At 37.0% G+C, this 14,156-nt stretch overlaps 1 protein-coding gene across 1 annotated transcript in view; it reads right to left on the bottom strand.

The window, feature by feature from the left end:
* Positions 1 to 14,156, bottom strand: part of DNAH7 (dynein axonemal heavy chain 7) — a 227,248-nt gene that overhangs the window by 201,371 nt on the left and 11,721 nt on the right. The window contains exons 5-9 of the mRNA XM_060151173.1: positions 11,393 to 11,480; positions 10,179 to 10,359; positions 8,368 to 8,443; positions 6,860 to 6,985; positions 3,670 to 3,789 (exon numbers count right to left, since the gene is read on the bottom strand). Of these exons, the coding sequence (XP_060007156.1) occupies positions 3,670 to 3,789; positions 6,860 to 6,985; positions 8,368 to 8,443; positions 10,179 to 10,359; positions 11,393 to 11,480 (591 nt within the window). The remainder of the gene's footprint in view (positions 1 to 3,669; positions 3,790 to 6,859; positions 6,986 to 8,367; positions 8,444 to 10,178; positions 10,360 to 11,392; positions 11,481 to 14,156) is intronic.

The following is a 14,156-nucleotide window of genomic DNA, read 5'->3' as shown; positions in this document are numbered from 1 at the left end:
ATATTGATCTTATAGAAATAAAGGGAACACAATAAACAACTCTATGCCAACAAATTAGATAACCTAGTGAATTCCTAGGAAGACACAACCTACCAAAACTGACTCAAGAAGAAACAGAAAACATGAACAGACTTATTGCAAGTAAATACATTAATTATCAAAAAAATTCTAAGAAAATTAAAAGGCCAGGATCCAGGAATAGGTGGCTTCACTGGTGAGTTCTACATCAAATGTTTAAAGAATTAACACCAATCCTTCACAAAGCCTTTCAAAAAGAAAAAGAGAAAGGAATACTTCCTAACTAATTCCATGAGGACAGTATTATCATAATACCAAAACAAGACAAAGATATCACAAGAAGAAGAAAACTATAGATCAATACCCTTGATAAATATAGACACAAATATCCTCAACAAAATACAAACTGAATTTAGCAGCATATAAAAAGGATTATACTCCATGACCAAGTGGAATGCAAGGTTGCCTCAATATATTAAACCAATGGTAATATACCATATTAGCAGAGTAACAGAAAAAACTATCATCTCAACAGACGCAGGAAAAGCATTTGGCAACTCTACATTATTTCATAATAAAAACAATTAAGAAACTAAAAAGTAAAGGGAAATTCCTCAACCTGATAAAGGGCACCAACACAGAATATATAGTCAGCCCTCTGTATCCATGGGTTCCACATCGGTGGACTCAACCAACTACAGACTGAAAATATCAGGAAAAAATTCCAGAAAGTTCCAGAAAGCAAAACTTGAATTCTCCATGGGCCAGAAACTATTTACATAGCATTTATACTGTATTTACAACTACTTACATAGCAGTTATATTGTATTAAGTATTATAAGTAATCTGAGATAATTTGGAGGATATGTGTAGGTTATATGCAAATACTATGCCATATTATATAAGGGACTTGAGCATCCGTGGATTTTGGTATCTGCTGCGGGGGAGGGGGTGTTTCTTGGAATCAATTCCCCATGGATACTAAGGGATGACTATATAAAGAACTCTTATGACTCAAAAATAAAAAGACATAACTGAATACAAAATGAGCAATGATTTGGATATTTATCCAAAAAGATAAATAAATGGACAATAGACAAGGATGTAGAGAAATTGAATGGTAGGAATACATTGTTGTGAGGGATGTAAAATCTTACAAACCCTTTGGAAAACATCATGGCAGTTCCTCAAAGAGTTAAATATAGTTATCATATAACCCAGCAATTCCACTCCTAGGTATACAACGAAGAGAACTGAAAACAAATGTTTATGCAAAACAAATGCTCATGGAAGCATTATCCATAATAGCCAAAAAGTAGAAACAACCCACACTGATGGATAAGCAAAATGTGGCATTAATATATTCTGCAATGGATTATTATTTGGCCATGAGAAGAAATAAAGTATTGGTACATGCTATAACATGGATGAACCTTGAACACATTATGCTTAGTGTACGAAGTCAGACATAAATATGGTATCATTCCACTTAGATGAACTGTTCAGAGTAGGGAAATCTACAGGGACAGGAAGTACATTAGTGGTTGCTAAGGGCTTGTTAGGGTGGAATGGGAGTGACTGCTAACAGATACAGGGTTTCATTTGAGGGTGATGGAATTAGTGATGACCATTGCATAATCTTGTGACTATATTATAAACCATTGAATTATACACATTAAAGTGGTGAATTTTATGATAAGCGAAATATATCTCAACAAGAAAACAACAGTAAGCAATACACTGAATATGGCTGGGGGCAGGCTGGGGATGGTGAGAATGTACATGATGAGCAAAGAGACGAACAAGTCGAAAAGTTTTCAACTTGGCCTGGGAATGGTCCAGAGGAGGAAGAATGGCAGGCTTGGAAGACAGAATGAGTACTGTTATGGGAATGCTGAGAATCAGGTGCTGACATGGCATTCAATTGGAGATATACAGTAGAAAACTTATAATAAGGCCACAGAGCTCAGAAAACATAACATCTTGAGACAGCTAAGACAGACGAAATCATGAAACTGTCGAGAATATAGAGAAGAAAAACAAAAGCAAACACCTGGAGAGCCCCTACTCTTAGAAAAGATAGTGAGATTAAGTAGAGCCAGAAAAGGAGATCAAAAAGAAATGGGCACAGGGACACAGAACAGAGACTTACAGAAGGCGGTGGTGATTAAACCACAGCAATTGCTGAGTAGAAGTGGAGGATAAGGACTAAGAGAAGACGTTTGGGTTTGGCATAGATGTCATAATTAATCATTTACTAATTGTTTCTCCACTTCAGTGAGCTGATGTTCTGCCTTTTAGCCATGATAAACACATTCTGGCTCACTATGTAAAGCATGGTCAGAGGGCTCTTCCCTTAGAATCAATCAGGAGGCATCAAGAGATACAGTTAATCAGGGCTTCCCTGGTGGTGCAGTGGTTGAGAGTCCGCCTGCCAGTGCAGGGGACACGGGTTCGTGCCCCGGTCCGGGAAGATCCCTCATGCCGCGGAGCGGCTGGGCCCGTGAGCCATGGCCGCTGAGCCTGCACGTCTGGAGCCTGTGCTCTGCAACGGGAGAGGCTGCAGCAGTGAGAGGCCCGCGTACCGCAAAAAAAAAAAAAAAAGAGAGATACAGTTAATCCATCTACATCTCTCAGCAAAATCATTCAATAAAGGTTTATCCTCTACTCTGTACTTTGACACACCCAGTCTACTAAAATTTGCAGTGGGAATGTATTCCTGGGGTAGAACCCTGAAGTTATAGATCAAGATAACTTACTCTTATTCTGTCCTTACGGGGTCATATTCTCCTCTGCAATTAATTATGCACTTTCATTCTGCACCTCTCCTCTATTTTTTTTTATGTGAACTAATACTACATAGAAGTCTAAAGTTCTTTCAAGTAATGTCAGACAAAGAATTTGATTCTAACGTATTAGAGAAGAAAAAATATAAAGGGAAGATTCAGTCTTAAATTGTCAAGATACACTTCTAAGTACCTCTTGGAAATCATGAAGCCGTGCTGGAGTTTCATGTCCTCTGTTATCTTAAATTTGATCTAATATTAATGTCCCATTTATAATAACTTAATGGCCCATGACAAAGACAATTTTACTGTATTGTTTCAGAACGTATTATCTGGCACCAGTATCGGTAATTATCACATGTGGCTATCCCAATTTGAAGGGCCAATCCAAGATGATGTTTAATTAAGTCTAACTTCCCAATACGACTATAAACTCCTTTAAAGAATATATTTTCCCCACCTAAGCATTATTTAAACTCTTCTGCATCCTCCATCCAAAACCAAAATGTAACAGGCACATTACCTTGTATGTATTAACAGTAGATTCAAATAAATCTCTGGTGAACGATTAGCTGATGATCATTCCCCCAGGTTATCCACCCCTACTCTCAGAGCAGAGGGTAGAAACCAGACATTGAGAAAAAGTATCAATTATAATCATTTTAGTTTCTGTACAATCTATGCTGTGTAGAACATCTGGATAGACATCACAGAGCAAGGCAGTTAAAGATATCATATTTAACTCTCAAACGGAAATGATTACAAACTTTTTAAAATGAGATTTTCTAAAAGCAGTTAAATTGCAGTAGCCCACCAATCACATTTTTAAATTTATGTTTTCATACATGAAACTTCAAAACTTTACATTTTAAGTAGAGTCTCTTTGGCAGATTCCATGTGTTTCATGACAATATTCTGAAAAGTCGACAGCTCTAATGCATCCTGGCAATTGTGAAATTCTTCTACATCAACTAAACGTAACTTTCTGCAAGAGATGAAAATGAACAATGATTTAAGTATGAGGGTTTTTTTTTTTGTTGTTTGTTTGTTTTTGCGGTACGCGGGCCTCTCACTGTCGTGGCCTCTCCCGTTATGGAGCACAGGCTCCGGACGCGCAGGCTCAGCGGCCATGGCTCACGGGCCCAGCCGCTCCGCGGCATGTGGGATCCTCCCGGACCGGGGCACGAACCCGTGTCCCCTGAATCGGCGGTGGACCCTCAACCACCGTGCCACCAGGGAAGCCTGACAGTTTTTTTTTTTTTTAATTTAACATTTTGCTAATTGATCCCTTCTCAAAAAATGATATTCCTAGGTTTTATCACTAAAATTTGTGTTCCATAAAAATATTCAAGAACATATTTTAATTTAAAAAATAATTAATATAATTAAATTCAGCAGGAACACAATCTGATATTATGAAACTGTGCTGTGCAGTAGAAGAAGGATGTAATAACTGAAATTTGATGGTTAGGTTAGACTGATTTTTGCTTTCAAACTGGAACAATTAAAACAGGAAAAGAGGCAGGGCTCAAAACTTACAGGGTCCACTACTCCTAATATAAAAATTCCACCCTTTCTGAAAAGAGAGCAACCCTGGATATTGGAGAGCCATGAAGTGAGGGAGTTCTCACACCTAATTAAGACCCATTCATAGAGATGTCCCTATTCATGCATTTTAGAGTCATTCAGATGGTTTTTTTGTATCACCATCCCCCAACCCACAACCATACACAGCGATGTCTTGTACCTTCAAGACCTGCTGAGATTCAGGGCAAATGGCTGTTAACCCAGAGTAAGGATGCCCTGTGTGTTCAATGCTGGCTTCTCCTCAGAGGGGCAGCACTTGGGTCTGCCCATCCCACTCTTAATATTCACACAGAGAGTAAAAACAACTTATGCTGGCAAAGGCAACATAGGAGTTGGTGGGGCTCTCTTCCCACCCACCGACTGCAAAGCTTCTTTCTCATTTGTCTTTACCCTGGAAGCTCTGAGGTTTGCTTCAGCTGCTGCAACTAACATCTCTGCCACCACATCCCTGGACACTAATGTTGGACATATCTACTATTTACTGTTTTCTTATCTCGGCTTTGTTACTTTTTCTTCTTCCCCTTCCTCCTTTCATTTTCTTGTCTCTTGCCTCCTGACATTGTACAACAGACAAAGTCTAGCCCTTTATGAACAATATTAGGCAATGGTGCTCATCCTCCAGCAACCAGCTCAGTGTGTTCTAGCAGTTCCATGTATGAATGGATATTAAAAAAATAAAATAAACACTGTGGTGGTGTTTTGAAAATGAAATGTACTACTACATGTAAACATCCTTTGTGAAAGTGATATACTGCATTGTATGATCTCATCACTGCAGACAAAATTAGATCATGGGCCTTGTCAAGGAGAGATATTTGAGTCTCAATACCCAAAAGAAACAAAATGAGAAAAGCATGGGGCAGGGAGATGGCCTCTTCCTCTAAGACAAATTCAAGAAGACAAAGAAATCCGCATTATACAATGGAAACTTGAAAGGATGTGCTTTCTAGGAGTCAACAATCTCATTGACGAAAGCCAGTTTTATGCTATGTACGTATATACACATATGTGGATATACATATATATTTGGCTACGTGAGCACAAAGAAAAATATGGGAAGATGCCCCACTAATGGTTGTCATGCCTTTGGCTGGGTTGGTAGAAAGAAGGGCACGTACGAGGAAAAGAAAGGCCAGGCTGGTGGGAGTCAGGCAAAATAAAGAAAAAAGGGCTGCACTTAAAAAGTGTATATGATCACACCTGTGTAATCATATTAATTACGTATGTATCTGTGTAAAGAAATTACATTAAAATTTGTTTAAAAAAGGAAGGAAGGGAGAGAGGGATGGAGTGAGGGAGGGGAGGGGCCTTAGACACCACAAACCCACACTCATCTCACAGGTGGGAACTGGAGAGCCTCTGATGGGAGGGTGGCAGAGCTGGGGCGATTCTGGCTGGCTTGGCTTCCTGAAGCAGGACTGGGAGCAGGGTTAGGGTTAGGTGCTCCTGGGCACTAAGGATCCCAACTTCGGAAGGAGCTCAGAGAAGTTGGTCGGTGAGGCCCCCCCTAGTGTATGTGCAGGGGTGCTTTCCAGAGCAGAGACAACAGCTGTGCTTCTGAAGCACCCAAAGCTCTTAGCTTTCCCTTTGCTGGTCTGCAGGAGGCGAGAAAATGTGCTCATTATTGTGTCCTCAGGACAATACCTGCAATTAAGAACCAGGAGACCCTGGAGAACAGATTGCATGTAAACTGGGGCTTTGGCTGGAAGGGTGAGAAAAGGCTCATGGGACCACCTTGGAGGCCAGGCTGCCATGTCCTCTATCACGAGACAGGGACCCATTCAGGTTTTGAGAGGGCTTCTTTAAGAAAAATGATATAAATCTGTATTACTTCTGCATATTTTAGAAATAGGTTATGTCCACGTGTGCCTATTGCTAGGATGCCCCCTCAGTGCCTTGGAAGGGGCGGCACAAGGGAGGGAATATGAAGCTGGACCTTCTCAACTGCGAGGTAAACTGTCCTCAGCCCTAGGGCCAAGGTCTGTAACTCCATAGCACCCACCAGCCTTCACATCCAGCTCTGCACCTTTCGCACCATGACGACGCCCACAAGGAGATGCATGATCCCCAAGAGTCGCCCAGAAACTTCACCTCATGCTAATCACATGGGCAGTATTACCTCGGTTTCTAAACAATAAAGATGACTGTAGCAGCTAATGTTCTGTGGGATTTAAAACGAGGCATGGCGATTCAGCCCCTTAACTGTGATTACCCCTTAAAGTATATACGGTAACCCGGCGGGGGTGGGGAAGGGAGAACTCGATAAGACATCATGGCGACACTCACTTTTACCCTATACACTTCTATGTTGTTTAAAACCATGCTTACTTAGGTTAGATTTGTAATTATTTTTAAAATTTATAGTTAAAATAGTAAAAGAAATAATTAAGATGTAATAACTTTCATCTCTCTTAAACAAAACAAACAACAACAACAACAAAAACCTCAGTAAGGCCAGAAATACTTACCTAAAAGTACTGTGCCACAAATCTAGCACCGCCAACATTGTAGGGTTCATTGCGTTCAAGTGATCCCTAATATAACTGCTTGCAGCTAAAAAAGATTTCCTCCAAGGTTTTGGAAGAATTTCCATTCTGAAAGCAAAGAGAAAATAGTCATCTGCTTTAAAAATCAGGAAGTCTTATAAAAGTCAAAGTACTTTTTGAGTAATAATTTTATTTGAGTAATAATTTTTTGAGTTTAATTTGAATTAAAAATACGATTTATCCCTCATGGTAAAAACAAAATATGTAATTATGTTTTAAAGTATATAAAAGTCATACTCTTTGTGGTTTAGTATAATTTTTAACTAACGCAGATAAAATTAGATTTGAATTTTTATCACATAAGGCAATTGTTTTTCTCTAAATGCTTGATGTGATGGAGTCCACAAATAACTAATAGTGATCAAACAGGAAGAGTAGCCAGCTACGTTTTATATATATCTTAAAAGATTTTTTTTTAAGGAAACCTTTAAACATTTTATGTCCCTATTGTTTTTAAAACATTTTAAGAATATACTTCAGCCTGGAAATCTTCTTGAACTTCACCTCTGACTGTGTAAAGGTCACTTACAAAATCATAAACAGTAACATTCTATTTAAAGATATTTATTCTGTAACTCCTCCGACTTGACTAATCATCTTTTATATACTAAAGATGTGCCATTTTCATCCTTCAGAGTATATTTAAACATTTACATTTTATGCCAGTAAATTTTTTTTATTCTCATTGATTTTAAACACTTAGTCTTGTTTTAATATATAGTAAAGTTAATTCAGTTTTTCATTTGTGGTCATATCACCTTTACAATTACAAAGGATAGTTTTTGTCTATCCCTGGGAGAAAAGCTGTTCTCCATAGAAGATACATTGACTTTCTTTTTTTTAGTTGTTAAGAGAAACAATTTGGGGCACTTTTAAATGATACAAAAAAAACAAAGTAAAACTGAAGTGGTTACTTAATCATATAAGTTCTATTCTTCAAACTATTTAGGTGATGTATTCCTAAATGTTATTTTAGGGAAAATATATAGCAAGTGGATTTTCCCATATGTGTTCTATATTTTAATCCATGTAATATATTCTGTGTTTGCATATTTTCTGCAACGTTCCCACTGTGTTTTGGGGCATTCAAGTTGCCTTCAAGCGTTCATGTCCCTAATACTTCTAAAGCCTGTGCTTGGAGCTGTGGAGATAAAAGATCTGTATCAAGGTCTTTCACCAGAGCACTTATGTTTTAACCACATAGGCATCCATCTGTCAGTGTGTGTTTGCCTACCCATCTATCCATCAATTTGTAAACATAACATGTTAGGGCTTAAATACATAAACAAAGATAGTATGATCAGCTGTATATATGCAGTACACAAATTATAAACATATATATGAGAAAATATAACCAGTGTATAAATATATCCACATACAGAGAAATGATTGCAAAAAATCAATATTCTTAGTGAAACCTGATTGCTTACTCAGCACGATGGGGTGGAAGTTCTTCTACCTTTCTGTCATCTTCCTTTTCTCTAGGATCTTTTAAAACAAAATCAACTAAAAGAAAATTGAAAAGTTCTGATCAACAACCTTATAGTAATTATAGTATTTCCCAAGCAATTGCACAACTAATTCCTTTAAAATTGTTTACATTAAGTTTTTTTAAAATGAGAGATTTGTGCATTTATAAACACAAGAAAATTTTAAAATTTTTATGAGAAAATCTATGATGTCTGTGTCTTTGAGAATATATATACCCTTTCTTAACAATGTTCCTGTTCTTTATTCGAAAATCATTGCTCTTAATATTATTGATACATTTTCCTTTTTAGCTCTTCCACCAAAAGTGTTCTTGTTGAATTGAAGGTCAACAATACAGAGTAGCAGTAGTTTCCCTTCACTGAGGAAAGATACATATTGCTTTGCTGTTCTCTTTTAAACTGCTTAAGAGCATAGAACTACCTTGTTATGAAATCAGTAAAGTGAGCTACTTCTGCCTCTGCAGTCTTTAATTCAGTTAATTCTAACTTTCTTGCTTTCTTTGAAGATGCTCTTTCTAAAATGCAAATATGTTTTTATCCCTCTGCCTAAAATCCTTCAGTGACTCTCCTTTACCTTCAAATGCTTAAAAGTAAGCATGTAAGGCCCTTAGTATTCTATCCCCTTCCCAAAATGCACCCTCTTCTTTGGCCATCAGAACCGCTTGCAAGGTCAGAAGAGCCTTTCGCTCTTGTCTGCCATCATTCCCACCATTTCCTAGGCCATGCGTGTTCCCTAGTCTGTATATGTTCATCCTTCACAACTCAGTTCAGGTGCCACAGAGTCCTTCCTAACAAGTCAGGCATGACCTCTTCTCCCTTAGACCATGTTCTCGATTTCTCTCCTCACTGTACTTGCTACTTTGCTTTATAATTTAGTGATTTGTCCATGGCCCTCATTACACTATGAACTCTTTGGGGGCAAGGATATGGCTCTTTACATGATCAAAACACTCAATAGGAGTCTTCAATGCAGTGAATGCCCTCCTCCCTGAAGGGTCCCGCAACCATTTCAAAGCAGTATGATTTCTCCAACTTTGACATAGCATCAATTATACCAGGCTTACTATCACAACCAATCGAAGAACCTTTTTTTAAAGCACAGATTTGAAAGACTGCCTCCAGAGATTTTAATTCAGATGGGTCTGGAAATGAGTACTTTTTAAATGGCTCTGATAATGTCAGTCTTAGAGCCTATTGGTCTATACCATGAGTCAGCAAACTTTCACGCAAAGGGCCAGACTGCAAGTATTTTCAACTCTGTGAGCAACAAGGTCTCTATCACAACTACTCAACAATCTCTTATGGTGCAAAAGCAGCTATAGATAATATGCAAATGAATGTGTGTGTCTGTGTTTAATAAAACTTTATTCACAAAAACAGGCAGTGGGCCAGATTGGGCCTATGAGCTGTAGTTTGCCAACCTCTGGTCCATAGCAGTAGTTTTGTAATTAATCACACTCTAGTTTATGATATCAGTAATATTAATATTAATTAATTAACATTTTAAAATTTGTTTCAGTTATGTCCTTTGTTTAGGGGATATAGCCCTACAAATAGAAAGACGGTTTTTAAAAATTTTTGCTATATTTTATTAATGAAATTTGCCTGAGATCTTAAGCAATGTAACCACAATACAAGAAACAGCCTAATAAATATAATAAATAGTTTCAAAGATAGGTGTTAACTTTAAATTTTTTAAAATTTATCTTTAATAAGACACATTCAAATTAGAAAGAGAAATACTGATTTACCTATGGATTTTTTTACACTAAGAAGATAATCTTCTCTCATTTCATCAGATAATGCAAGTATGCTGTTAGTGAGGACTTTCAGATGGTGGGGGACTAAATCCAATACATGCTCCAGCCAAGAATCTTCCATTGGGGCTACGTGGTCCGTATCAATTCCATGGTGGATATAATAGTAATATCTCTACAGAAAAGATAATGAGAAATGGAGATGGGTTTAATACTATAATAAAAGAAGTATTTATCAAAACTAAAACCACTGAGCAAAATTAAAGTTTTAGTAGAACAAAGTATTTACAAATCATAAAAAATTATTTTTTGCAATTCATATTGGCATTATTTGAGCTCTCCTAAATTAAAAAAAACTTATTTCATGAAAATTAAAACTCTTACCTTAATTCATAACTACACTCTAAAACTTGAAGTTACATTACTAAATATATGATGTACTAAACAGAACTCATATATGTGGAGGTAGAATTTAGTGTTCTATAAATGTGTGAAAATTTAGGATGTTCGTTTTTGTCCTTGTGTTATTGATAATCAGAAGTAGATCTTAAAAGCTGTAAGTGAATCAGTATCCCTAGTCATTAATCTCAGAAATATTATCCAACAGGATTTACAAAATTTCTAATTGGCCTGTTAATATTTCATGCCATAATTTTACAGATGTTGTTAAATGTGTACACAAAAAATTCATTTTAAGACATGATAGTATTTCTCTAACAATGGACATTTAATGTCAATATATTTTCCCAAGTTTTTACATGTCACTTATCAGAAAAAAATTTAAACATCAAAAAATACTTTCAAATTAGCAATGTTAAAGTCTTTGATGTTTGCTTTTAAAAAATTCTATATTTGAAATCGTTGAAGAATTACTTTTTTCTAGAGTAAGTTAATATGCTCTGTGACATGTACATTATGTAATTAAAATAATTTCTCATAGAATAAAGACATGTAAAAGCTATACATGACTGAGGCTAGCTTTAACATAGGGAGCAGGGAGACTAGATTCTCTGACTTTGGTCTTAGGAAACGAGGGGAAGAATAATTTCCTCCGTTAATCCAATAGAGCAATTTTATGGAACTTCATCTTTACTCCTACATCCATGTATTTGCACAGGAAGGAGCACAGAATAAACTCAAAGGCACAAGAGCACCTTCAAGTGCCTCCTTTACTTTCAATTATACTGACAAAAGAAATAGCTTGTTACCAAGATGTCTCTCTCTATTGCAGAAGTGGTTAGTTTTGGCAATGTGCTTTCATCCAGAGTAGCTGAGTCTAAGACAGCATCTTGTTGCCTAAGAAAATGATAAACACACTATTCAAATGTATATAAATGGCAGTTAGAACATAAATCAATAGATTTATCTGTCAGATTGTCTTTTATAAAATAAGAAAAAAAGGTATTGTGGAACATTTTTAAAATAGTAAACATATTTATTTGGTACCGTATTCCTCCCAGAATACCTTCTCTTTATTCAGAGAGAGAGTTTTATTGAAAGTGATTTGAAAGATCTAATTCAGAGGCCACATCCTTTTTGATAGGCTTTATTCATTCTTGCTCATTGCTCCAAAATCACCTCTCTTCTCTGAACTTTTATAGGAATGTTCTTGCATTATTCCTAAAACATGTATGGTTATTTATAAATATGACGTTTAGAAGAGCACCGATGGAAAAGACTCTAAATGTAGTTTTGCCAAAGACACAGATATATTCTTCAAGAGACCATTTCTCAGATTTCTAGGAACACATATTAGAAGTTAGCAACAAGTGACATAGAAGCTCATATGCTCCTATGTTTTTATTATTGGCTAACTGTTCATATAATACTATAACGTTTCTAGGTATAATTCAGTTCAAAACCTATATCAGATATGAGCTACATTTTGTAACTTCCTCTGGGGCTCCAATGTGTGAAAAGTTCACATCTTCAGGAAAATAAGTTGTTCTGTGATAGCTTTAACCTCTCTATCATTGAATGTATCATGCTCCAGGTCCCAACTTCATCAGGATGGATACAGGTTAGTGATGCTGTGTAATAAAATACTTCTTCCCACTAACTGTCCGGTGAGTGGAGACTGTAGGTTTATTGAATATCTGTCTTGAGATATCATACCAAAGTAGGTACCCAGAATGGATCTTCTGACTTAGTTTTTTGCAAATCTAGGAATCCACTATCTTGTGAACTTTAGACTTATTGTTTTCAACTAAATGGACCAGAGAAGAGAGGCAAGGCAATGTGTCAGGAATGTCTCAGGAATATCTCAGGAATGTCTCAGATCTTCAGGATATTCTGTGGCTGGAAAGAGAAGGGTTATTTTAACTGCAAAATTAATCATCTCGTTATTTTGGTGTTTGTATAGTAATAAGATACTAATGACAGTAACGTACTTCAGGAATCAGGACATCTGGGTTCAGACTCTGCCACTATAAAGTATATGACCTTAATAAATGGATTGTTGTGTTTTTTTGTTTTTTAATGGAAGAAATGCTTATATTATCTACTTTGCTGAATCCTGACGCTCAAACTTCATCCTCTGTGTGGGTAATGTGGACCTAGAAGGATGCAGCAAGGTCAGGAGAGGTGAAGAGGGAGGAGGTTAGGGGCTATAGGAGAGGCTGCAGAAGTTCTTGCAGTCAGAATGAAGATCCTTTCAGCTCTAAAACTCTGTAATTTTATCGTTCTGTGGCCGCAGGCAAAGACCCTGCTGCTAGGAACAATAATAGAAGCTTTCTCTAATCCTCACACCTACTGTTACAGGAGACAATGACATAATTATCCCCACTGCACAGATGAAGAAACAATGTCAGAGAGATTAAATAACTTCCCCTTCATCACACTGTTAATTAAATACAAAACCAAGGATTTGCCCATCCATATGTGCTTCTAAACTGTCATGCTCTTTCCATCAAAACAACATTCCATTCAGAAATAAATCAATCAATACTGGAGACACTTTACCTGTTAAAGAGAAAATATGATGTACTTTATTTCTCAAAACTGAAAGAACTATATTGATATTTTTTCTCTTTATCAATAGAGATTTTTGGTTCAAGATGGTGACATAAACATCCTTTTTTTTCAAGTTTTCCTATGAAAATGGTAATAATTTGAACCCAGGATTGTAAAGCAACTAGAGGGTCATCAGCTGAGTAGATACTTCAACAAATTTTTGGAACATGAAAAGAAGATAAAGAACAGGTGAAACAACTGAGAACACCACAGACCATAACTCATGCAGGAAGGAAACCAATCTGCCTAGGAGACCCCTAGAAAAGGCTTTCGTGTTGCAATCAACAGGTACCATGGGAAGAAACGTATAGGAAGGCTGACAGCAAGGAAATTATCTGAGCAACTTTATGCCAGCAAATTAGACAACTCAGGGGACTTCCCTGGTGGTACAGTGGTTAAGAATCTACCTGCCAATGCAGGGAACACGGGTTAGAGTCCTGGTCTGGGAAGATCCCACATGCCGCAGAGCAACTAAGCCCGTGCGCCGCAACTACTGAGCCTGCACTCCAGAGCCTGCAAGCCACAACTACTGAGCCCACGTGCTACAACTACTGAAGCCTGCACACCTAAAGCCCATGCTCTGCAACAAGAGTAGCCACCGCAACAAAGAGTAGCCCCCACTTGCTGCAACTAGAGAGAGGAGCCACCGCAACAAAGAGTAGCCCCCACTTGCTGCAACTAGAGAAAGCCCGTGCACAGCAACGAAGACACAACACAGCCATAAACAAACAAACAAATAAATAATTTTTTAAAAAATTAGACAACTTAAATGAAAAGAACATATTCCTAAAAGGTAAAAAAGTACCAAACATGCCTCAAGAAGAAATAGAAAATATGAAGAGATCTATATCAAGTAAACTAATTGAATTAGTAAGTAATAATCTTTCCACAAAGAAAAGTTCAGGTCCAGATGGCCTCACTAATAAATTCTATCAAACAAGTAAGGAAGAAACAACACCA

Source organism: Lagenorhynchus albirostris, chromosome 6, assembly GCF_949774975.1.
Source record: "Lagenorhynchus albirostris chromosome 6, mLagAlb1.1, whole genome shotgun sequence".
Taxonomy (NCBI): domain Eukaryota; kingdom Metazoa; phylum Chordata; class Mammalia; order Artiodactyla; family Delphinidae; genus Lagenorhynchus; species Lagenorhynchus albirostris.
The sequence above is the reverse complement of the archived record's forward strand: the minus strand, read 5'-3'. Positions and strand labels throughout refer to the sequence as shown.